This window comes from Cebus imitator, unplaced genomic scaffold (assembly GCF_001604975.1).
Source record: "Cebus imitator isolate Cc_AM_T3 unplaced genomic scaffold, Cebus_imitator-1.0 Scaffold71, whole genome shotgun sequence".
Lineage (NCBI taxonomy): Eukaryota > Metazoa > Chordata > Mammalia > Primates > Cebidae > Cebus > Cebus imitator.
The window spans coordinates 6,475,428-6,498,743 of record NW_016107386.1 but is presented as its reverse complement, the minus strand read 5'-3'; the positions used below and the strand labels follow the sequence as shown (position 1 = coordinate 6,498,743).

General features: G+C 42.9%; 1 protein-coding gene across 2 annotated transcripts in view; it reads right to left on the bottom strand.

Annotated features, from left to right (window-relative positions):
* Nucleotides 1–23,316, bottom strand: part of SH3TC2 (SH3 domain and tetratricopeptide repeats 2) — a 71,885-nt gene that overhangs the window by 23,648 nt on the left and 24,921 nt on the right. For both annotated transcript variants that reach the window (XM_017531348.2, XM_037739552.1), the window contains exons 5-12: nt 21,465–21,608; nt 20,191–20,392; nt 19,389–19,462; nt 16,716–16,911; nt 10,060–10,193; nt 7,202–7,243; nt 5,385–7,079; nt 5,097–5,277 (exon numbers count right to left, since the gene is read on the bottom strand). In XM_017531348.2, coding sequence (XP_017386837.1) covers nt 5,097–5,277; nt 5,385–7,079; nt 7,202–7,243; nt 10,060–10,193; nt 16,716–16,911; nt 19,389–19,462; nt 20,191–20,392; nt 21,465–21,608 — 2,668 coding nt within the window. The remainder of the gene's footprint in view (nt 1–5,096; nt 5,278–5,384; nt 7,080–7,201; nt 7,244–10,059; nt 10,194–16,715; nt 16,912–19,388; nt 19,463–20,190; nt 20,393–21,464; nt 21,609–23,316) is intronic.

Sequence of the window (23,316 nt, the reverse complement as noted above, 5' to 3'; positions counted from 1 at the left end):
TCAATAACTTAATAGTCCACCTAAGACACTAGAAAAAAAAGATCAAAGGAAACCCAAAGTGAACAGAGGAAAGGAAATAATAAAGATGAGAGCAAAAATAAATGACAAAGAATAGAAAAAAATCAATAAAACCAAAAGTCAATTCTTTTAAAATTTTTTGTTAATGACAGATCTTTGACTAGGCTGATCAATAATAAAAAAAAAATTCTCAGGAATTAAAGTGGACACTACTACCAACTTTATGGAAATTATAAAAAGGATTATAAAAGAATACTATGAACAACTGTATAACAACAAATTAGTTAATTTAGATGAAATGGACAAATTCCAAGAAAGACAAAAACTACCAAAACTGCCCAAGAAGAAATAAAAAATCTAAATAAACCTATAACAACTAACGATAATTGAATTAGGAATTTAAAAAAAAAAACCCTCCTTACAAAGGAAAGTCTAGATTTAGAAGTCTTCACCAGTGAATTTCATCAAATGCTTAAAGAAAAATTAACACTAATCCTTCACAAACTGTTTCAAGAAATAGAAGAGGAAGAAATAATTCCCAACTCACCCTGTGAGGGATCAAGAAATGAAAAGACAACCCATGGGCTGGGAGAAAATATTTGCAAATTGTATATCTGATAAGAGACTTGTATCCAGAATATATAAATAATTTTTACACCTCAAAATTCAAAAGACAGACAACCCAAATTAAAAAATGGACAAGTGAATAGATATTTCTCCAAAGACACCCAAAGGGCCAGAGCACATGAAATGATGCTCAATATCTGTAGTCATTAGGAAAATGCAAATCAAAGCCACAATGAGATACAGTTTCACTCCCACTAGGGTGGCTGAAATTAAAAAAGACACCAGTGCTGGTGAAGATGGGAGACACTGGAACCCTTATGCATTGCTAATGGGAATGAAAAATAGTGTAGTAACTTTGAAAAACAGCCTAGCAGTTCCCTAAAAGTTTAAACATAGATTTATGGTATGACTGTAATTTTGCTCCTAGGGCTACCCAAGAGAACTGAAAACACTTCTTCACATAAAAATTTGTTCATGAATGTTCACAGCATCATTATTCACAATAACCATAAAGTGGAAACAATTGAAATGTCCATCAACCGATGAATGAATAAACAAATGTGACATATCAGTACAACAAAATATTATTCAGCCATAAAAAATAATGAAGTGCTGATACATATGACAACATGGATGAACCTCGAAAACATGATGCTAAGTGAAAGAATCCAGACACAAAAGGATAAATACTGTATGATTCCATTTATATCAAATATCCAGAATAGGCAAATCCATAGAGACAGAAAGAAAGCAGATTAGTGGTTTCCAGGGTTGGAGTGAGGTTGGGTAATGAGGAGTGACTGCTGATGGGTGCAGGCTTTCTTTTAGGGGCCATGAAAATGTTCTGAAATTAGATAGTAGGGATGGTTACACAACTGTATGAATATAATGAAAACTAAATTGCACACTTCAAAGGCTGAATTTTATGGTGTGTGATTATACCTCAATAAAGCTGTTAGTAAGTACTTCCAGATCCAGTTCAATTCAGGAAACTTCTCAATAAAATGTTTGAATAGTCAGCCTCTGTTTGAATACTTCTAAAGGCAACATGCTCACTCTTACATAGAGCGGACTATTCTGTTTGTGGCTGTTTGGATTGTTTTTTCTAACCACTGAATTCCCCAACACCTTCCACCATGCCTGACACATTGGAAGGGCTCCCATAGTGTGATAAAATGTTGGATTGACATTTCACAGTGACATTTTTAACGGAAAAAAGCAAGTAACAGAACAGTATATTATGTAATAGAAATTTTATTTTGATTATGTAACTAAAACATGTGTATATCATATTTAATATACCTAATATTTAAGATAGAAAATATGTATCATATATAATCTTTAATATGCATGAACTATTCCTTGATAGATATTTAAAAATCCTTAAGCAGTTACTTCAGGAAAGTATCAAGGGAAGGGAAGTTAGGAGACCTTTATTTTTCACCCTATCACCTTCAATACTGGTGTAATCCGTTTCTTTTCTTCTCTTTTCTTTTCTTTCTTTTTTTTTTTTTTTTTTTAAAGACAGAGTCTTGCTCTGTCGCCCAGGCTGGAGTGCAGTGGCACGACCTCAGCTTGCTGCCACCTCCACCTCCCAGGTTCAAGTGATTCTCCTGCCTCAGCCTCCCAAGTAGCTGGGATTACAGAAACCCACCACCATGCCTGGCTAGTTTTTTTTTTTTTTTTTAGTTTTTTTTTAGTAGAGACAGGGTTTCACCATGTTGGCTAGGCTGGTTGTAAACACCTGAACTGATTCCTCCGCCTCAGCCTAGTTAAAAAGTGTAACGCTCTTTAAACTTAAGCAACTCCATAATTTTAGGAAAAAACAGGTTCCTCATTTGGGTGCTAAACTCTGATACTCTACTTCACCATATGAGATTTGGTTTTTTATCAATGGAGAATCCTTAGAAAGGAGGCATTGTGTTCTCTGGCTAATACTATGTAAGCCGGTATTCTCAAAAGACTGTTGGAGTGGACATCTGGGGTTCAACTCATGGCACTCTGACTATTGTGCTTGTCACTAAAGACTGAAGAGACTGCCTCCAAGCTGCAAACACCTTTCCTTACCTGAGCCATAAGCGAAGGAGCCATGGAGTCCTCCACACAAAGCTCCTCCATTCTCCATTGTCATCATCAGTGGCCACGTCAGCATACAGCTTCAGCCCAAGGGCTGTGAACCAGTAGACTAAGTTACTCACTAACGACTTGGCTTCCCCAAGCACACACGCACTGTATGTCTCCTCTGTGCCAAGCTCTGGGCTAGACACAATGTCTGCCCACAAGACCTTCTGAACATACTACAAAGTCTTTTAAACCCTAAAAGCTTACATCTCTGATTTCAAAGGCACCCTAGAAGGCCCACAACTTTAAGAATCTGCACCAAAAATTCAATACACTTTGGAGGCAGCAAGAATTCTAGTATGAATATCCAGTGACAGAGTAGCATAGCTGGCGGGTCCCAGACTCAACATTTTACAGCTAGAAGGTACCTGATCCAACTTATCTTTATAGACAGAAGGTGACCAAGAGGAAAAGTGACTGATTTAAGGACACATTATTTGGTCAGGGCAGGATCAAGTTATCTGACTCCTAATCCAGTTTTGGTTGCTCTTCTTCCAGCTCTGTGGCTCCTGACTCCCTCCGGTAACTCCTTGGGCCCTCTGTAGACCCACCCCTGACCTCCTCTCCATCACCCCCTTGTAGTATGTTCACCCCCCATCACATCAGGACAGTGATTATGCATCCCATCTTAACTAAAGCCTCTATGGTTCATGCTGACAGCATCCAGGGCCTTCTCTCTGGCTTCCCCCTTAATATTTCAGTGGGTTTAGGCATCTGGAGTGGGGAGCTGGTGAGTAAAGGATGGCAGTGGGGTAGGCGATATCTGGGAGTATTTAAGACTGAGCTTGCCAATAGTCTGACACATATTTGGCACTCTTGCTCCTGTCCCCTAGAATCCAACTTTTCCAGAGCCCAGTCCTATGATACTTCACTATGAGCATATGACTATGTCATCTCAATAGTTAATTCAAGCCTGCCTTCTGGATCTTCTCCAGAAGCATCCAGACTCCTAGGGCGTCCTAGAATGAAAGCAGGGTGGAACTGGGGCGTCCTGACTCCTTACCTGCTGCGTGGATCCAAAATTCCCTCCCCGGGAGTGAAGGCAAAGACAGCAGGAGGTTTGAAGGATACCTGATTCTTGTAAGAGAGGGAAGGAATGAGGGAGTGGGAGAGGGAGATAGACTGGAGGAGAAAGAGAAGGCGGGGTGGAATTCATTATCTGATTATTCCTTATCTGATTGTCCAGGTGCACACAGTTACCATGCTGCTTAGCAAAGCCAAAAAAAAAAAAAAAAAGTCATTTAATTAGCCTCTCCTCAACCACCTCTCTCTCTGCTTAACAGTAGCAATTTTAGAAGCTATTCTGAATGCTCTATTTTAGAAGCCATTTATAATTATGAATGCAATACTGCAAGGCAAATCTGTTGCAAAGTGAACTGAAGATCTTGCAACCCATGCAGGATTTAATGGAATCAATTTAAGAATTGTTATAGAGCAGAACTTCAGTCTGCCTAGTGGCAAATGAGGGTGAAGCAGCATTAGACCAGTGAAGAAACAAAAAAGAAAAAATCAACAGAAGATGGCAAAATCTCCAAGCGATAATAATGTGAATACTAAAGCATTAAAGGAGGCATTTGGGTTAAATGGTTAAGTTTTTATTTATTTTTACAAAAATGAGGATTTTTAAGGTAGTGCTGAAAAGTCAATCACAAAACAAAGGAATGCCCCATTGCTCTGTGATATAATTTTGTCAGCATAATTAAGCCGAAAAGTCAATACTCCTATTATCCCATGTTTATTCTAAGACTTAATGCATAGTTGAAATTATAATGTAAATATTCTTAACTAAAAGGTGAAAATACACTTTATTTCATAATCTACAATTTCATTTTAAAGGTAAGTTCCCAACCAAACTTTTTTTTTAACCATGAAATTTTACACCCCTGCTTTCAGTGGGGAGTGTCCTTTCTTTACAACCCATTCCCCTCAGGTAATGAAGACCTCCTGCAGGCTCCTCTGTCCTTGGTATAATTGCCACTTCTCTGAATTATGCACCCTCAGTCATGATCCCATGATAGGTGGTTATGGAAACACACAAGTAATAGCGACACAGTTAACATTACTGAGCCTTATCTACATATCAAGCACAGTTCTGAGTGTTTTATGAACATTAACTTATTTATTCCTCACAATAACACTATAAGATAGATGCCATGACTATCCTCCTTTGGCTGAGGAGGAAGCTGGGGCATGGAGAAATTAAATAGTTTGCCCAAGGCCACACCACTAGTAAGTGATGGATGCACTGTGGTGGCTGCAGAGCCCTTGCTCTTTTGCACAATGCCCCGCCTATACCATGTACATTTGGACTTGGCTTCCTGTGGGAAAGAACACTGTTTCTCCTTAAGGAAGGAAAGCTGCTTCTAAGACAGTTCCTGAGCCTGACTCACCTTGCAGTGTTTAGGTTCCGATAGAGCTGCCCCAGAGACTCCAGCAGCCTCCCTTCCATTTCCCGGTCCCTGAGTTGCTGAGCCAGGGCCAGCCAATGCTCATGGTAGGTGATGCATGCTTCAGGATTTGGGGACACGGAGCTGTAGAAATGGCAGAGGGACTTGGTGACCTGAAGCTGACCTGAACACAAAGCAGGGGCATGAATGAGATGACGTGAGACAGGACATGGACAAAACGTGCTCCAACCCTTTTCTCTATAGCTTCCCAGCAGCACAAGACATACTCACTCTTTAGGTGTCGATGCCTTAAGCCAAACAGCAATGCCACTTCATAGCAAAGGAGGCCATGCATCAGCTGGCGTCCAGACACCAGAACTTCAGCCAACCAGAGAAACACCTGTACTAATTCCATGTCCGTCTCCTTGCTGCCTTGGAGTTCACAATAGAGTCGTACAGCCTGCAGGAGATAGTTTCTGGCTGGATGCTGAGCCCAGCACTTCAGGCTCAGGTGGCCAAGATTGGCCATAGCCACTGCCTGGTTACGCACGTCTCCCACCTCCTGAGCTCTGTTCAAGGCCCGAAGATAGCTCTTGGCTGCCCTGTTCACCCGGCCTTCACCTTGGAGTGCAAGTCCCAGGAGGTTATGGACAACTCCCTTTTGAGTGGCACTCTCTGTCTCTTTCAGGGAGTGTAGCAGTGGCTCAAGCACGTCCAAAGCCTTCTTGGCCTGGCTGGCTAAGAGATAGGCCCATGCCAGGCAGAGGGAAGACTCAAAGGATTCCTGCTCACCCAGCAGCTGCCCTAGCACCAATGCCTGGCTCAGGTAGTGGATGGCACCATCAGGAGACCTGTGCTGGAGGTACACTTTTGACAGGATGAGACACAGGGCCCTCTGGGTGCTCCGGTCTGCTAGTTCCTCACAGGCAGCCAGGGCCTGTCTGAGCATGGGGCAGGCCAAGGTGGAAACTTCACCCCAGCCTGGGGAGGGAACGCCAAGGAGCTTGGTTGTGTTCTGGAGGACCAGGTGGGCCTGCCAAATAGGAAGAGACATCCCTTGGACACTCTGGATACCATGTTGCTGGACAGAGGCCACTACAAGGTGTGGAAGATATTTCTTGTCATACAGAAAACTCAAAACACTAGTCACAGCCTCAGAGGCAGGAGGGTGTCCAGAGAGGAGCTGCAGGCGCTCAGCAAAGGGCAGGACTTCCTCATGCCGGCCTAGGCTCAGGAGCAAGCGTATGGCCAGAAAGCAGGCCCTGGCCTCCAGCGGGCTACTGCCCACCACAATCCCCTGGCGCAGCACGTAGGCCACCACGTCAAGTTCATTCTTGGCACTAGACTCACGGTCAGGCAGGCAGGCCAGCAGGGCACCTGCCTTTTCCAACAGGGTGGAGCCTTTATGTCTCAGCCTCTGCTTCAGGTAGATGGCAGCCAAATTGATGTACAGAGTGGCCACCAAGGATAGGTCCTCAAATGCCCCATTGAGAATGTGGATAGCCTCTTCAAAGTATACCCTGGCCTGAGAGAGTTTGACCTTCCTGATGCTCACCCGGCCCAGAAGGAAGCAGAGCCGGGCATGGGCCCAGGTCCTGTGGCTCTTTTTGGCCCACTTTCTTGATGCCTCCAGGTAGGCCACAAACTCATCCTCCTCAGAGAAGCTATAAAAGGAAGAAGTGAGGAAAGAGAAGGAGAAGTCATAGAGACTCTTAAAGTGGTCAGCGTAACCTTCATGATCCAGAAAAGCCAATATGGGGGCGAAGTTCTCAGCTTCCTCTTCCTGACCAGTGCTTAGGTCCATGAGCAGTTCCGGGTCATCAAGGTCATCAGGCTCTGGCAGTTGATAGCTATCTGAGGCTGCCGAGAGGAGCTCCTCCTCCAGGCTGGAGTCCTCAGAGCTGCTGGACTGTTGGAAACCCACGGCCTGACGGTCCTCCCAGGCTTTGCCAGGCCTGGCCTCCTTGAAGCCTTTGAGCTGGGACGCTGTAAAGACAGGCAAAGTTGAGCAACCCTGGGCACCTGAACCTAAGGTGCCCACTCTTGGCAAGAGGACACGAGTGCTGTCCTCAAGGATGAAGGTCAGGTTCAGCATGATTGCTACTCACCACTCAGATCATTTGGAGGATTCCGGATAGATTCAAACCCACCTAAGTAGAGATGAAGAACAAACCTGGTGTTAGATCAGGATGGGCCACCATGCCCATGCCTCCAGGTGTACCCCAGACCAATGGCCCCTTAGGAGACTTGGCATTGAAGACCATCAGTCATCATTAAGGAACAGGGCAGAATTCTCCTTTCACCATCATCTTAAGAGCTGCAAGGGCCTAATCACCTTGTTTAATCCATACACTTTACGGCTGGGAACCGAGGTACATGTGAAACTCAGAGTCAGAGAAGAAAAGCTGCAAACATAGGCTCTGTGCCAAGGGGTGTGGGTACTTCAGGTAGAACAGCGGGGAGCTGCGGGGCTTGTGATAGAATCTGAAGACCAGAGAGATGTGGCTCCCAAATCTCTCAGTGGGAGCCAGGACACAACTCCCAGCACAGGGCACATGGGAGCACGAAGTGCTGCCTCCCACTTCCAAATGTATCACATCCTTCCTTCTTCCCTCCTCCATTCATTCATCATTTATCCACTCGGCAGACATTGGTTCCATGTGTCCACTGGGCTGGACACTGTGTTTGTAAAAGTGGCAGGGACAAGGGGCCAGAAGCAAAGGGTGAATAAAAAGGAGCAAAGATGCGTCCGAGAATGAAGCAGAGGATGGGAGAATCTAGAGTACAGTTTTAGACATTTGGGGTTTGAGGTAGCAGCAGGAGCTCTAGGCAGAGAATGAAGTAGGTCTGGAGCCCAGGAGAAAAACTGAGGCTTTGCAAACACAGTTTTGTGACCCACAGCAGGTCACTAATTGCTGACCAGAGTCCCAGGACTAAATGTAATCACGCAGGTGAGGCATTAGGGGGAAAATAAAAACAGTAGGGGAGCAAGGGAGGGGAGAGTTTGTTAATAAGCCTGAGCAACTCACTGGCAAGCAGTAGCCATTGAGGGAGACTGAAAAGGCACAGTCAGAGAGAAAACGGAGTTACAGAGGCCAAGGTGACTTAAAACATAGCCACCTAATCCCATCAAAGTGCAACCAGACTAGGTAAGAACCAAGTAGATAGCTGGGGTTTGGCAGTGAAAAAGTGACCGCTGTTGGCTAAAGGAACCACAGAGGAACTGTAGATGTGAAGGCCAGATTCACATTCCACAGGATGGCAGCTGCTCGAGGGAAGATTCTACCTCTTCTTAGCAGAGAAGCAGCAACTGTCTGTACCACCACTCTGAGTTCTCCAGTGAACTCTGAGGACCAGCAAGCCCCTTGCCAAGTCAAACCTTTTCCTGCTGTTCTCCAAGGAGGGCTTCTCCAGAGATTTTCATTGCAGATACTCCAGATCTACAACCTCCAGAGGGTAGAAAGCCCTGCAGCTAAAGATGGGAGAGCTACAGAGCTTGGCTAAGGACAGCTGTTCACATGCCCTGGCCTCTCTGATGTGGAGGGGCCAGTGCCCATCTTGGGCCACCTCTCCTCTCCCAGCCAGGACACTGAGAGCACAAATGGCACACAAGTTACAAAATGGTATCCCTTCTGGGAGGGAGAATTACAGAGGGGCATCCTTCTCTAGGGTATAGGCCTTGGGAGCGCTAAAATTTACCAACAAGCTGTCCCCCTGCTGCTTGCCTTGGTGCTGGGGCAGCCTGTGCAACCATAAGGCACAGACTACACCCCACAGAGATGCACTGCTGATCTTTTGAGTGAGAGGCAAGTGCTGTCTGGGGCCTCCTCTTGCGTCCTCCCCACCACTGGATCAATAGCTGGTGGAAATCGTGATCCAAGTCTGTCCCCAGGCCTTCTCCTCAAGGAACACTGCTAGTGCACCTCAATTTTCAGACATCAGGCTCCCACCTCCTGGGCACTGCCTACTGCTCCAGCTTCCTGCTCAACCTCATAAAGCAGTGTGATCTGCTTGTGGCTTGTGCCAAGAAAGCTCTGCCAGGGCAGGGTGCCGAGGCCTGAGGCAGGTGCTTTCACAAATGCTCCTTATGCATAGACAAAGCTCTCAACTCCCGACTCTGCTCCTAGGAGATGGCCAGAGGGCCCCTTCTGCAGAATCTCTGGCTGTATCCATAAAATATGGATCATCTAATCTGGCTACACAGGAGCGGACACGTCGCCATCAATAAAGAGATGGGAGAAACAAAAATTCTTCCTCACGTCACCATCAATGAGAAAATGTACACCCTGACACAGAGCACTGGGCCTTTCTCAGAATAAGGGAAGTGAGAATGATTCATTCAGTCAGTCAGTCCCTCAGACACTGCTGAAAACTAGTCAGTTTGTCAGAGGAATCTTTCACAACTGTTGAGATCTGATTCCACGACACAGGAGACACCCAAGACTAACACACTCAACAACTCAATATCATTTTGTGTCAGGAGCAGTGTGGTAAAGTGGATTGCTCTGGCTAGCAGTTCTTATCCTAGCTAATTCCTTTGGGCCTCATTTCTCAGTCTGTAATGTGAGATGAGGAATGATCTCTTAAGGCCTTTTCAGCTGTAATAGTTACAGCCCCACCCATGTCATTGGGGGCCTACTTCAGCCCTAGAACGTACCTCAGCCAGGACTCAGGAAGTTCTCCTTCCCTAAGATAGGAGGGAGGGCCCAGTACAGCCAACCACCCATAGTACAGGTGAATTGGTTTCATCATGTCTCAGAGTTCCCCTGCAACCCCAGAATTACCTGAAATCTAAAGTGAAATGCTACTAATTAAATATGATTCGGGTCATCAACAGAATAGTGGCCATGCCCACGCAGATTTATGAATGGGATTAGAATTTAGGGGTATTCCATTCCTGGTTAGGGACGCTGTCTTATCCTTAAGGACCCCAGGATTTTGAAGGGGTCTGAGGACCAACACTCACTGAGCCGGTAGACAGATGTGATGTCAGTGTGAGCAAGAGTGTGGAGGAAGCTGGAACACTCAGCCTGCTTATCACTTCCCAGGGCCAACAGGGAGCATCTCTCCTCATCACTGAGAAAGGCAGAGTTCCTGCTCCTGCATTGGGGCAAAAGACATAGAGACAGATCAGTGCAAGGCGTCAGACTCTATCTCCTCTTCTCTCCACACTAGGATGTGGTGGAGGATGCAGAAAAGCCATCAACCCCTCTGCCCATAGATGAAATTGGATTCCTCCTCTCACCATTGCATACTATATACCACCAAGAAAGAAGAGCTATTAGCACATCATGCTGGGAGAACTGAGGGGTGTGGTTGTCCAGTAGGTCAAAGTGGGGATGAAAACACCCCTCCTCTTAAAACCCCATCTCCCAAGAAAAACAAAGCCCTTCTCTCAACCTCCACTCATTCTTTGAGACCACATGGTACCCATTTTTAATGGAAGAAAGAGGAGTGGATTGCCCTAAATGCAAGGGTTGAAAAGGGACCAGTAAAAGGAGTTTATTTGTCTTTAGGGTATTTCAAGAAAAAGTGAAGGACAAGAGACACAATCTAGAGGAACAATGAAGAAAGTCTGACCACAGTCAGAGGAATCTTTCACCGTTAAGATCTGATTCCATGGCGTAGAACAAGAGTTTAGGCAACATGAAGAGGATTGGAATTGCTAAGGGAAAGAAGTGGGTAAAAGGAAGATCGGAGGAGCCGAAATAAATGATCATAAACAACAGAGATCTTGATACTTATGCTGTTGTATAAGCTAATTGTTAAGCCTAATTTTCTTACTAGAGATTTGCCATAGAATTAAATAATATAAAAACTAGAAGTGCCTTAGAAGCTACTGAATTGTATCTATCCGAACAATTTTTTAGGCCGCTTTTAGTTCTCGATAGAGAATGTCTTAATGTCAGAATCGTTTTTAAAAAAAAATTAACTTGGAAGCCCAAGAGTTAATAATAGCTAATACTTTGGTAGAAAGTGGTATGACAAACCAGACACTGTTATTTTATTTAATCCACACATTTGCCATATGAGGCAGGTACTGCTCTTATCCTTTTTACAGATGAATAAACTAAGGCACAGCAAAGTGAAGTTGGTGGTTAGGAACTGGTAGAACAGGACGTAAGAACTTCTGTAGTTAAAGCAGTGTTCCAGGAGGGGACAGGATGGGGTGCTGTAATCAGCCATTATCATTCGTCCTCATAACTCAGGTAAATGCAGTTTGAAAGCCAGTGATGAGAAAAGTACTCATAGCACCACACTTACTGGGCCCTCGTCTCCCTGGGCTTATCTCCAGGTTCCCTCCAGCACCACGGAAGCTTCTAATCTTAAAACAGCATGTAATTGAAATTTATGACTAAATTCAGATGGGATAAAATATACGTATATAATATATGATCCCACGTTTTATAGATCTCTTAAATTTTATAATGTGTTCCTAAATGTACTATTTCATTTGCTGTTTATGACAACTTTGCGATGCAGGTATTTCTAATCTATGTTTGTATATTATCAAAGGGGTTCAGAAAGATTCAATGACACACTCAGAATTGCACAGCTAGAAAGTGGTAAAGCTGAAACTAAAACTGAGGTCTTCTACCTCTGTGTGCACTGCGTCACAGCACCTACTAACGTCCTGAGTTCCGGGAAAACTTAGAGAACTTGGAATTTAGAGAAAGGCCAAGAAGTTTGACAAATTGCATTAGAAATTTCCAAACATGAAAATTGGATTAGAAGAGCATGGCAAAGCTTCTGGCAATATGGCAGGTTGAAGGACTCCAAAAGGGCCACTCTCCCCCATATTTACAGAAAAATCCAGATAAAATGTAACAAAGATGAATATATTAGTACCTTCTTTAAAGAAAGAAAGGGACATCACTGGAAGCAAGTAACAAAACCAAAAAGCAAACCCAGATTGGCAGGTGAGAGCAGATGGCCCAGAGCCCTGGTGGTTTCATCTGGGACTTTGGCCCTCAGAACTGGAACTGAACTTCTCATACCCACCCCAAGGACAGAAGATGTGATTTTAGACTTGCCTGAAGCAGGGAACCAAATTAAACCCCCTACATAAATCCTAGAGTCTGAAAGGATTCAACCGCTGTAAAGAGCAGATTGGAAAATTTCTTCCTACCTGCGAGAACACACTTTTCATCTATTTGAGTTCCTGGAAAACATCAAACACCTAGGCTTATACCATTAGGACATGTGGAATCTGAATTTACACTACCTGGTATTGGTACCACGTTCCAAGAATTAAGATTTAAAAAAACAGTCCTAGATCTTTACTCCCTAAGGTTCCAGAAGCAAATGCAAAATCTAGTCAGCAAGGAGGTTTTCTTCAGTCCAGGATCGATACAAAGCCCAACTTTTAAAAGGTTGAAAATTAGTTCATGCAACAAAAAATACAAGCCATGCAAAAAAATGAACTATTCACAAAGAGAGCCAGCAGATGCATAAATAACTATATATATACTACAAAAAATGAGAAATGACAATAATCTAAAGAATAATTTAAAAGGTGAAATAAGAAAAAATAGAAGTTACAATGAAAAGATTGAACACTGTGAAAAGAAACAGCTATATGTGAAAAATAGCAAAATACAAATCCTAGAAAATGGAAAATAAAGGCACAGAAATGAAGAACTACATGGGTGGATTAAACAGCAAGTTTAGTCATAGCAGAGGTAAGCATTCAGAGATGAAACTGAAGATTATGTTAAGAAAATCAATCTGAATGTAGCCTGCTGTGACAAAAAGATAAAAAATATAAAAGAACTGATTAAGCGAGAATGAGGATAGAATAAGTCCAACATACCTCTAACAGGAATTCCAGAAGAGAGTATAAAAAGAATGAGAGAGAGGCAATAGTCAAAGGAAGAAGGACTGAGAATTTTCCAGAATTGAAGAAAGACATGAGTCTTCATATTGAAGTGGCACACCAAGTCCTGAGCAAAATAAATAAAAATAATATCATTTTTAACATGATGTCCATTTCATTGGGGTTACAGGTCTTTTTAAGTAGTCTACTTCTCCTACTTCTCCATTCTTGGTTCAATTACTATTGACTGTTCAACTTCATGGAATGAAAGAATTAAATATAAAAGATAAGAACATAAATTAATGAAATAAAGACAAAGAAAGTAGAAGCAAATAAGGCAAATGCTGTCATTAATGAAATATTATTTAAAAAACAAAAATCAATAAAGATGTTCAACAGAAGAAAAATCGATTCTCTGAAAAGACTAACAAAATGGACAAGTCCCCGGCAACATGGATTTGCAATTTTATATTAAGAGTTATTTTTTCCTGCAAACTTTGAAGATGTTATGCTATAACTAGCTACATTATCATTCAAGAGTATATTTTAAGTATTATATCTTTAAGACAGACCAAGACGCAGGACTGAGAATATTTATAACCCACAGATCTTCACTGAAATAGCTACTAAAATAGATACTCTATGAAGAAGGAAGTGAACAACTTGCTATCAATATGTTATAAAATATATTACATGTAGACACATCATGCAAAGAAATGGCTATGAGACCAATGGAAAAATTATTAGTTGCAAAAATAGATACCATAATAAATTGAATCATAAAGACACAAGCAATATGAAGAATAAAAAAGGGGATGTAACAAAAGAATGTTTTCTAACTGTAATACTATAAAATACTGGCTTTTTTCCTATGTTCTTTTTCCTGGGTTTGAGTACATTAATTTATCCATTTACTTATTTTTCAATGTAGGCACTTAAATATACACGTATACTTTAGGGAGTAATATACAAGCACAAAAAGAGAAGCTACACAGAGAAGATGGAGACTTCAGCAAAGGCTGAGTCCGTCTTCTCAGACTCTGACACCCAGCTGAAGAGTGACACCCAGTGGCCAGACCAAAGGCAGAGTGCCAAGACTTCAACTCCCGGGCTGCTCCTCGTGTGGAGCTGGGTCATTCCTCCGAATTCAAAACCCATCCCTCAATTGCTGTGATTCAAGGAGCTCTGATATCTGGAGAGTGCTTCGGGGGATATGCAAGGAGCAGGTCCCTCTCCTCTCCTTGTGGCATCCCTCCCTGTTTTCTGGTTCATTTTCCCCTTCTGTACCAAATGTGCAATCACTGGTGCATTGGGTCCCACAGCTGACCAGGCGCAGGAAAATGTCTTAGGCAACTTCACACAGCACAGGGGATGCTGCTCTTCAGTGTGAGAGGACCCCTTACTACTAAGCCAGTGAAAATGTGATGACTGAATAAATTCAGTTGTGCTGAGTTGGTCATTTGAGGTAAATTAGTGTGAGGCGCAGAAGTCCAAATATAAGTCATGAAAATGACACCTGCCCCAATATCCTATTAAAACTGCCTCTCAAGATCAGCACCCACAACAATGGCAACAACACAAACAACAACAATAAGTGCTAGTGCCTGTGGATCACACACACACACACACACACACACACACACAGACTGTGCCAGGCACCATTCTAACAGCTTTGTGTGTATTATTAACTCATTTAAAGTCATGGCAATCCTAGGCAAGTGCTAACATTCTACACATTGTACAGATGAGAAAACTGAGGCATGGAGAAATAGATGAATGCGTCCAAAGTCGCAGAGCTAATAGACCAATGGAGGCACAAGCTGCACTCACATAGTCACAAATGCCTTTTGGACAGCCTGACTCTGGAACTCTGTAAGCCATTCAGCTACTGTGTCTCTGGATGACCTCCCAATGGCTGGTCCCAAAGGCCTTTCCTCAGTTGGCCCTGCTGTGCGTCTCTGAGGACAGCACAGGTGTCAGCCCTGCCTCTCACATAGTTTGTTTCTTCCTCTGTGGCTCCTCTGTCTCCTCTCTGCATTCTCACTTCCCCTGCTCTGTAAGTGGAGGCATCCTCCAGGGTTCTTCCCCCATCCCTGTATTCCATTCTGTTTATTCTTTCTCTCTTTCACTGGAGCTTCTCACCAGATGCATTGGATTTAACGTCAGGATTTAAAATCACCAGGACAGTTAACCAGAGCTCATTGGATTTGATGTCAGGATTCTAAGGTTCCAGAGGGAAGGCCTTGGGTTCAGCCCCTTTACCCCTGGGGTCCTCACTTTCCCTGCAGTAACATGAAGGGTGGTTCAGAGTAATGCTCTCACCTTGACTGACCAGCATCTACACCTGGGGAGCTTTTATCTATACCATTGCCCAGCCCCAACCCAAACCAGTTACATGATTGCCTCTGGAGGCAGAACAGAGGTATCCGTATTTGTAAAGCTCCTGGAATCTTTGACTTCCTGTCCATTGGTCCTCAGCAGTGGCTTCTTCTCTCCATTCTCACCCTTATCTAAGTGCCACCCTGGTCTCCTGTCTTCAGATTCCCCCTGATGGTGCGTGCCTTCCCCAAAGCCAGGTTTCGCTTTCTAGAGAAAAGGTCCAGTCATATAATATGTCACGCTTGCTCAGAGACATGCATTGGCTCCCTATTCTTTACCAGGTTAAGGGACAGGGCCTTGACACAGGCATTCCCAGGTTTCCATATCAGGGACCCATCTTTGCTGCACCAGTGCCCTTCTGGCAACTTCCCTCCCAACTACATGGGTCATTCTTCAAGCATTGACTCACTCTGCTACCTATGACCTCTTTTCCCGTCAATATCTGTTGAAATATTTTACATTGTGCAAAGCTTAATTCGTGTCACCTTCTTCATGAAGTTCTCTTGATATCCTTTTCTTCCTTACAAATCCTTATCATTCTCCATACCTCTCCAGGAGCTCAGTGAGTGATCTTCCTTGTTTATACTTATTTGGACTCCCACATTTCCACATAGGGAAAACAGTCTTCTGTCTCCTCTCCCCATGAAGGACAGGGCTTACAGGGAGCTTCTGCTCCTTGGTCTGCTCTCTTCATTGGCTATTTCCCACAAGAGAAAGAATTTCAGTCTCTGTTCAGATCCTTAGACATTTCTTGGCCACATTTTCCCAGTGTGGGGAGCTGTGTTGTCTCAGTGTGGGGAGCCAGCTCTCCCTTTCCCCATCTGCTTCCTGCACCCAGGCTTTCTGCTATTTCCTATCCCCATGCAGGAAGCCCACTCCAAAAAGAGGAGCCAGTACCCCACACCTCTGCCCTTCCTTGACAGGGTGGATGCAGCAGGCTAGTCACCTTCTCCTGATTGACCAAGCAGATGAGTCTGCTCCTCACAACCAGCCTTTCTGGATTCAAGGCAGAAAAAGAGTAAGAGAAGCACTCTGCCTTCCTAGCCAGTGGTGACGTCACACATTGGCATTCGGCTTGAAAGCTGAATGAGTGAAGACCTACATGGGACCTACCTCCTAGCCCTACGTGGGATCAGCATGCTGCCAATCCAAGTACCAAAGCTGCACCCTCAGTGCCTAACAGCACATCCTTTGTCTTGGAGTTTTGCTTCTTTCCTTGCACAGAGGAAGTCCTCAGTGACCACCTGTTAAAATAAACTGAACTGATGCATTCTCTCCTTTCTATATCAACCTTTGTGTCAGAATGTGCTTTTCTGGCTCCATGTTACCAGGAAACCCTTGAAGCTCAACTGCAAATCTGCTTAAAGAGGGGAGGGACCCCTGGGAAAGGCAGCCCAGCTCCAGGACATGCTCACTGCCATACTCACATTGGGGAATAAGAATCAGGATCTATGTTTCTGGTGGGGACAAAGCCCACTTGCCCTGAACTCGTCAACTTTCCAATGAACCACTGAAGCCCAGGTATGACAAAGCCAACGATCTCAATGCTTTCTCCCTGGTAGAAACTCAGCTCATCCTTTTCTTCTGGCTCATAATCCTTCAAGGCCTTACAGCGTCCTCTGCCTGTGGAAAATAGCACACAGATCAGCTACAGAAAGCGTGAACAGCTGAGCCTCCCACCACCTTCCAATGCAATAGAAAATGAGGGGTTCCCAGACTTTAGAATGTCAAGGACCAGTAACATTCCACCACCCTCCCCATCCAAAAATTGGCAGGAATGACTCAGTTGGCTTTTCATTTTGCCAAACTAGAACATATTTTTAAAAGAATTACAATCCACTTTCACCAAAGAAAAGATGTTTTAACAAACATAAAAATAAGATATTCTCAGATATTGGACATGTCTTAAAAATGAATAAATGTAGCTTATGGGAAACAGGAAGGCTAACTGTATTGTCCTGGTTTGTCCAATTTTGCCACTGTCATATAAATGCTTTGTCGTGGTTTGCACAAATCCACAGACCGGTGTGCGAGAACCATTAAACCAGAGGAGCTCTCCATGTCCTTCCAGCTCCTTTGGCCTCTATGACCCTCAGTCTCCCCAACTGTAAAATGGGGATAATAAGAATCCCTGCTGCTTTTAAGTATTAAAAAGAATCAAAGAGATACAGTACACAATGCCTGGTACCTGGTCAGCCCTCAGTAAACATTGGCCTCATTACCAATGGCAGAATGGAAATTTGCTAATGACCCAGAAGGATCTACAAGTCTCCCAGCTGGGCGCAGTGGCTCACCCCTGCAATCCCAGCACTTTGGGAGGCCGAGGCTGGTGGATCATGGGGTCAGGAGATTGAAACCATCCTGGCCAACATGGTGAAACTCCATCTCTACTAAAAATACAACAAAAATTAGCTGGGCATAACCCAGCTACTCGGGAGGCTGAGGCAAGAGAATCACTGGAACCAGGGAGGAGGAGGTTGCAGTGAGCAGAGATTGCACCACTGCACTCCAGGCTGGCAACAGAGCGAGATTCAGTCTCAAAAAAAAAAAAAAAAAAAAAAAAAAAAAAAATTCAGTCAAAAAAAAAAAAAAAAAAAAAAAAATTAAAGACTCGCTTTCTGAGTATGGTAATTACTCACTCTGATAAATTGCCTGACTAGGATCTAGCAATGACATTTTAATGAATGTTTTGCTGTCCAGTTTACAAAGTACAATCACTTTCTCAGGTCTTCCCAAGAGCCTCAAAGGGCAGGGAAACTATCAGAATCACCTTTTCCCAGATTACAGAGGGAGAGAGAGGGTACATGAGAGAGAGCGTACATGATTTGTCTGAGGATCTTATGTGGGGCAAAACTGGGTCTAGAGCTTAAGTCTTCCAACTGCTGGTTAGCTTCTCTATTAATCCTGCCTGGTGGAGATAATGGCTTTTATGTGCCTCAGTTTCAATATTTGCTTTAGCTTCTCTGCTAAAGCTACTGCCATTTTTTTCTGACATTTGTAGTCAATTTTCTAGATTGTGTCTTCAAGATCAGAAATTCCCACTGTTTTGTGGGTTGATGGGATCTACCATGTGTTAAGTGCCTACATTGTACCAGAAACTGAATGAAGTGATTTCTGGACGTCATTTTGTTTGGTTCTCATAACGACATTAAAGTTGGTTTTATTGTATCATTTTACTAATGAGGAAGTTGCAACACAGGACAGGTGAATTGGCCAAGACCACACTGGTGGGGAGCCAGAATTTGAACCCAGAACAGACTTCAAAGCCTTGCATTCTAACTACAGGGCTATACTGTTTTAGGAAGCTAAAAATCTTATCATTGATAATTGATCAGATCTGGTGTCTGGGTTCCATAATCCTTCTGTTTCTTTTGTGTGTGTGTTATTTGGGCTTAGCACTTGTAAAATTGTGCTTTGTTGTAGGAGTGTGTGGCAGGAGGGTAAAGGGGAGTTCTAAGAATGAAGATAAATGGAAGGTACATTTTAGATGTCTAAAAAGTATCAGACTTAATTATCCAGTAGATATGTATATACAGTACTTACAGATATGTGTGTATACACATATATAGAGATTACTTAAATTGTGTGTGTGTGTGTGTGTATAATTCATTTATTCAACAAATTTTTACTGAGTACCCTTATATGCCAGGCATTTCTACTTTTCCTAAATTCAAAGTTAATTTTATAAAAGTCTAAGGGAAATTAGAAAATGTTTTGACCAGAGATTGAAACAGGCAGCCCACAGGCCACATTTGGCTCACAAAACATTTCATTTGGCCCACACCAGGCTCTTTTTTCACCCATGTATCTTAAAATCCCTAATTGTTCCTGCCATTCCCTAACACCTTCCATCCAGGCCCTCTAGCATCTGTGTGTCCTGCCCACACCTGCAGGCATTTGTAGCTGCCCCCTGGATTGAGACCTCTCATTTCACAGGCAGGGAAAACCACGTGCACAGAAAGAAACTGACTTCCCTAAATCCAGTCCCTAGCAGAGACGAGACAGAAATTCACATCAACTGACTCCAAACCTGCAGATAAAATTGAGAGACAGGAAAACATTATCTCCCCAACAATACTATGTTTTTGACTCCGCCATACCAATCTGATAGGAGCCTGTCCAATCCCTGTTCCTGGAAAGGCTGCAGCTTCCTGGATAATTCTTTAGGAACCATCTGCCAATGAAAACATGGGGTTTGCGAACATGGATTTCAAAAACTTGCAACAATGAACAGAACACTCTATCAGAACAAGGATGATAAATGGTAAGTATTGTTTTTTCTCTTATTTAAATGATGGCAAAGATTTATTGAGAACTTACTTTCTACCAGGACCTGTGAAGAGGTGAGGTGGTAACAGACCTGGGATATTTTGTGGCTTCGAAAGTAGCTGTCAGTTAAATAACTAACAAAAAATCCCTTTGCATTTTGTCAGATCTCTGCCAAAGCCACAGACAGGTCCGTGGCCTGGGTTAATGTTTATTGTCAATCTGTATATTTAAGTTTATTATATCTTCCAGCAGTAATTCTTAAACTTTAGTGTGAAAAAAAATCTTCTGGGAAGTTTATTTAAAATGCAGATTCCTAGAATCAACCCCAAGAGAATCTGAGGAGGCCCAGACAAATGGTTCCCAGTCCATACATGGAGAAACCTACATTGGCGGTCATGCGGTATATTTGCTCCTAGATACAATGCCCATCTAAAATTTAGAGTTGTCTCCAATGTCATCAGATTGTATAAACCTTGATTGTTAAAGAAAAGAAAAAGACAGAAATATAAAGAGCCACAATAGTCTGTTTTCTCCTCCACCCTGTGGACCCATATCTGAAAGCATGCCTACTCTGTTCTGTGCAGACTTCAATCTGCTCTGGGACTCGCTCCCAGGAAGCAGATGGCTACTCACTGGTGGAAAGGGAGAGGCAGAGGCTCCAAGGCTGACACCAGTACCAGGCCCCGCTGACCTGTCACCAAGGACACGCCTTCCCACTCGGACCCTGCTTCTGCCATCTTCACTGAGATTAACTCATTCTTGCAAAGTGTCAACCACTCCCCTTCCTTCTCGGCTGGTGGAGTCACAGAGCGCAGGGCTCTACAGAAGAAGTGGCCTGTGGATAATGAGAAAAGCAATGGCTTTCCAAGGAGTAGCAGGGAGTGAAAAGGGATTATCACATAAAGTAATATTTCTATCTAGAGCTGGAGCACTTTTCTTCCTGGATGTAAAGTAGACATTTCACAAGGAGACATTAAAACAGGCCTTATGATCCCAGGAAAACTGGCACCAAGAAGAAAAAAGCCATTGAGAGGGAACACCAATATTTTAGATTATTAGACACCAATATTTCTAATTATCTATGAGAAAAAGACTTAATTGGGACTTTATCTTGAAAAAGAGATGAAAACTTGTAAAAATATATTAATATTTAATAGAATTTCATTTAGCATTGAAACATTATGATTAAAATTAGAACCAAACTAATTAGAATTAGTTGAGTGAATATAATTACTCCAGTAAGTTTCATAATAGCATGATATGAAATTCTTTCCTTCATGCAATGCAATCATAAGAAGAATCCTTTTTGCAAAAAGATCATATGCAAATCTGGCTCTTTCCATGTGCCTGTGATGTCATCAGGCATATCCACCTCATTAGTTGTTAATTGGTGGATGGTAACCTTGATTGGACACTCACCTATAAACAGATCAGGAGGTGCTCCAAAGGGTTCCTCAATATCACTTTCCTCAATTTCATGAAAAACTTCAGATTTTGCAACATTTCCAACGTTATTTTACAATCAAATTATATCACATGTTTGGAAAAGTGTTTCTCAATTTGGGGTAGACATTACAATTATGTGGAAAACTTTCCAAAATATGCCAATACCTGGGTCCTCACCTTCGGAGATTTCATGGGCCTAAGTGGAGCCCTGGCATGAGTATCTTAGGAAAACTCTCCAAGCAGTTATAACATCAGTCAGTGAGACTGACCAGCACAGCTGTTCACGTAATGTCGGTGTTGAACTGAGAGGAATGTCCGAAGTACTATGATAACAGGTGCGTTCATTTGTGAATATGCCATGTTCGAATGATTTTTCCCTCCCTTTGTATCCTGCTTATTTCAGGGCCTCTCATAGCAAATATCGGCATAAGATCCCATCGCTACCCCTATGCTGCACTCACCTTCCTGTATGAGGAGTCCCAGGTATATTGTTTCCAGGTGTTTATCATCTACAGACACTTGGATCTCTGTATCCTCCACCAATATGCAGTTGAGCCAGTACTTGTGGTCAAAGAGGAGATGTTCCAGACACATGGATACATAGCCTAAGAAGTCAAGCCAACAAGATTCCTGAACAAAATGATTTCTGACATAGCTGAGCACAGAAGAGAGTGAGAAAGTTCCCTCCTGAGTTTGATTCTCAGACCATGAGCCCCAACCTGTCATTTAACTGGAATTAAAACAGCATAAGAGAAAAAGCTAGACATTTTCTAGAATTAATTGCGTCTTCTCAACATCTGTAGGGAAATACAAGTCATTTCTAAATGTTACTTATTATTTCTACATATTGTGTGTTTCCATAAATGCATAATGAGATGACAGAAACCAACTGCCTTTTTCTAATACATCCATGGAGTTCTCCAAGTTTACAGTGTTGGCTTTGGGGGTTCCTAGTGCCTCCTTAAAGTTCTCCTGACCTGAAGTTCAAACTACTGTGCCCCGAATGATGCGATGGCTATGGAGTTTCTACATGGTTCCCCCTCAGTGAATTTTAGGAGTCAGGATGTGCTTCCACCCACAAGCTCTGACCCTGCTCCACCTCCAATGCCCAGAAGATCTCTCTGGTAAAAGCAGACTAAAAACTATGTAAATTGTAAAACTCTAATGATTATACATAGTATTTTAAACATGTCCATAAATATGAATTACTCCTATTGATTCTCCTGAGGCTTCTTCTTTTTTCTAAGATGCAAGAGCCTGCCTGTTTCCACCCTGACTGTCCATGATGCTGATCTGGGCCTTATATATCTTCTATAATTACATCCCATCCCTTTTCTCTGTGCAGATTTTGAACTTTAATGTGCACACAAATCACTTGGGGATTTTATTAAACTAGAGATGCCTAGTGAAGGTCTGAGATAGTGCTGAGCTTCTCCTTTTTTTAACAGGTCCTATGTGCTGCCAATGCTTCCGGTCCATGAAGCACAGTTTGAATAGTGACGATGCCTGATGGTCCAGAAGGAAATGTGTAGTGTGGAGAGCAGATCTCCTGACCATAGAGGAGAAGTTATACCTTCCAGTCATGAGTCATGTTGACCCTCCACCCCTACACAACATCTGTCCCTGTGTATGTCAGCATGGAGCCCAGCATCCTTTGGGAGATATAAAACATACATCAAATTAGGTGGCCTCTTGCTTTGTTTGGCTTCATTTTGCAACCATAACTTCCCCATTATGAGCTATTCTCCATGGAGAATGCAGGTGAAGAATTTACCACCACAATGGAACTGATGCTGCATCCCAATATCCGTGTTTACATTCTAGAAAACCCTGCAGCTTGAGGCTGCTATAAGCAGATAATTCCTCTATTTCTTTCTTTAACTCTTTTCCAATACATGTGATAAAAAATTTGGAACTTTACTATTTACTATGTTGAGCAGCTACTTTGATCTTACTCAAGATTACTGTAGTTCCCTATGGTTTAAAACACACACATACTAGCACAAGCTTCACATCTATTTCAGTACTTTGAACTTAGTAGATGACCAGTAACTGTTTTCTAATTGATTAGTTATCTAATAAAAAGAGGATCTCCCTGGATACAAAACAGCACACTTCTTTATATGGCATTTTAGAATACTACTTAATATTTGCTTTAGATTTAGCTTGAGGCAGTCTGTGATATTTCGAAAGTTAACCATCCCTTTTAAGGCTTTATTTTTCTTAATTACCAAAGCCAGCCCAATACCTTAATGCCAAGCCCTACAAATTGGCTGAACTGTGGAGGAGGTCATCCTCCACCTGCTTGCTTTG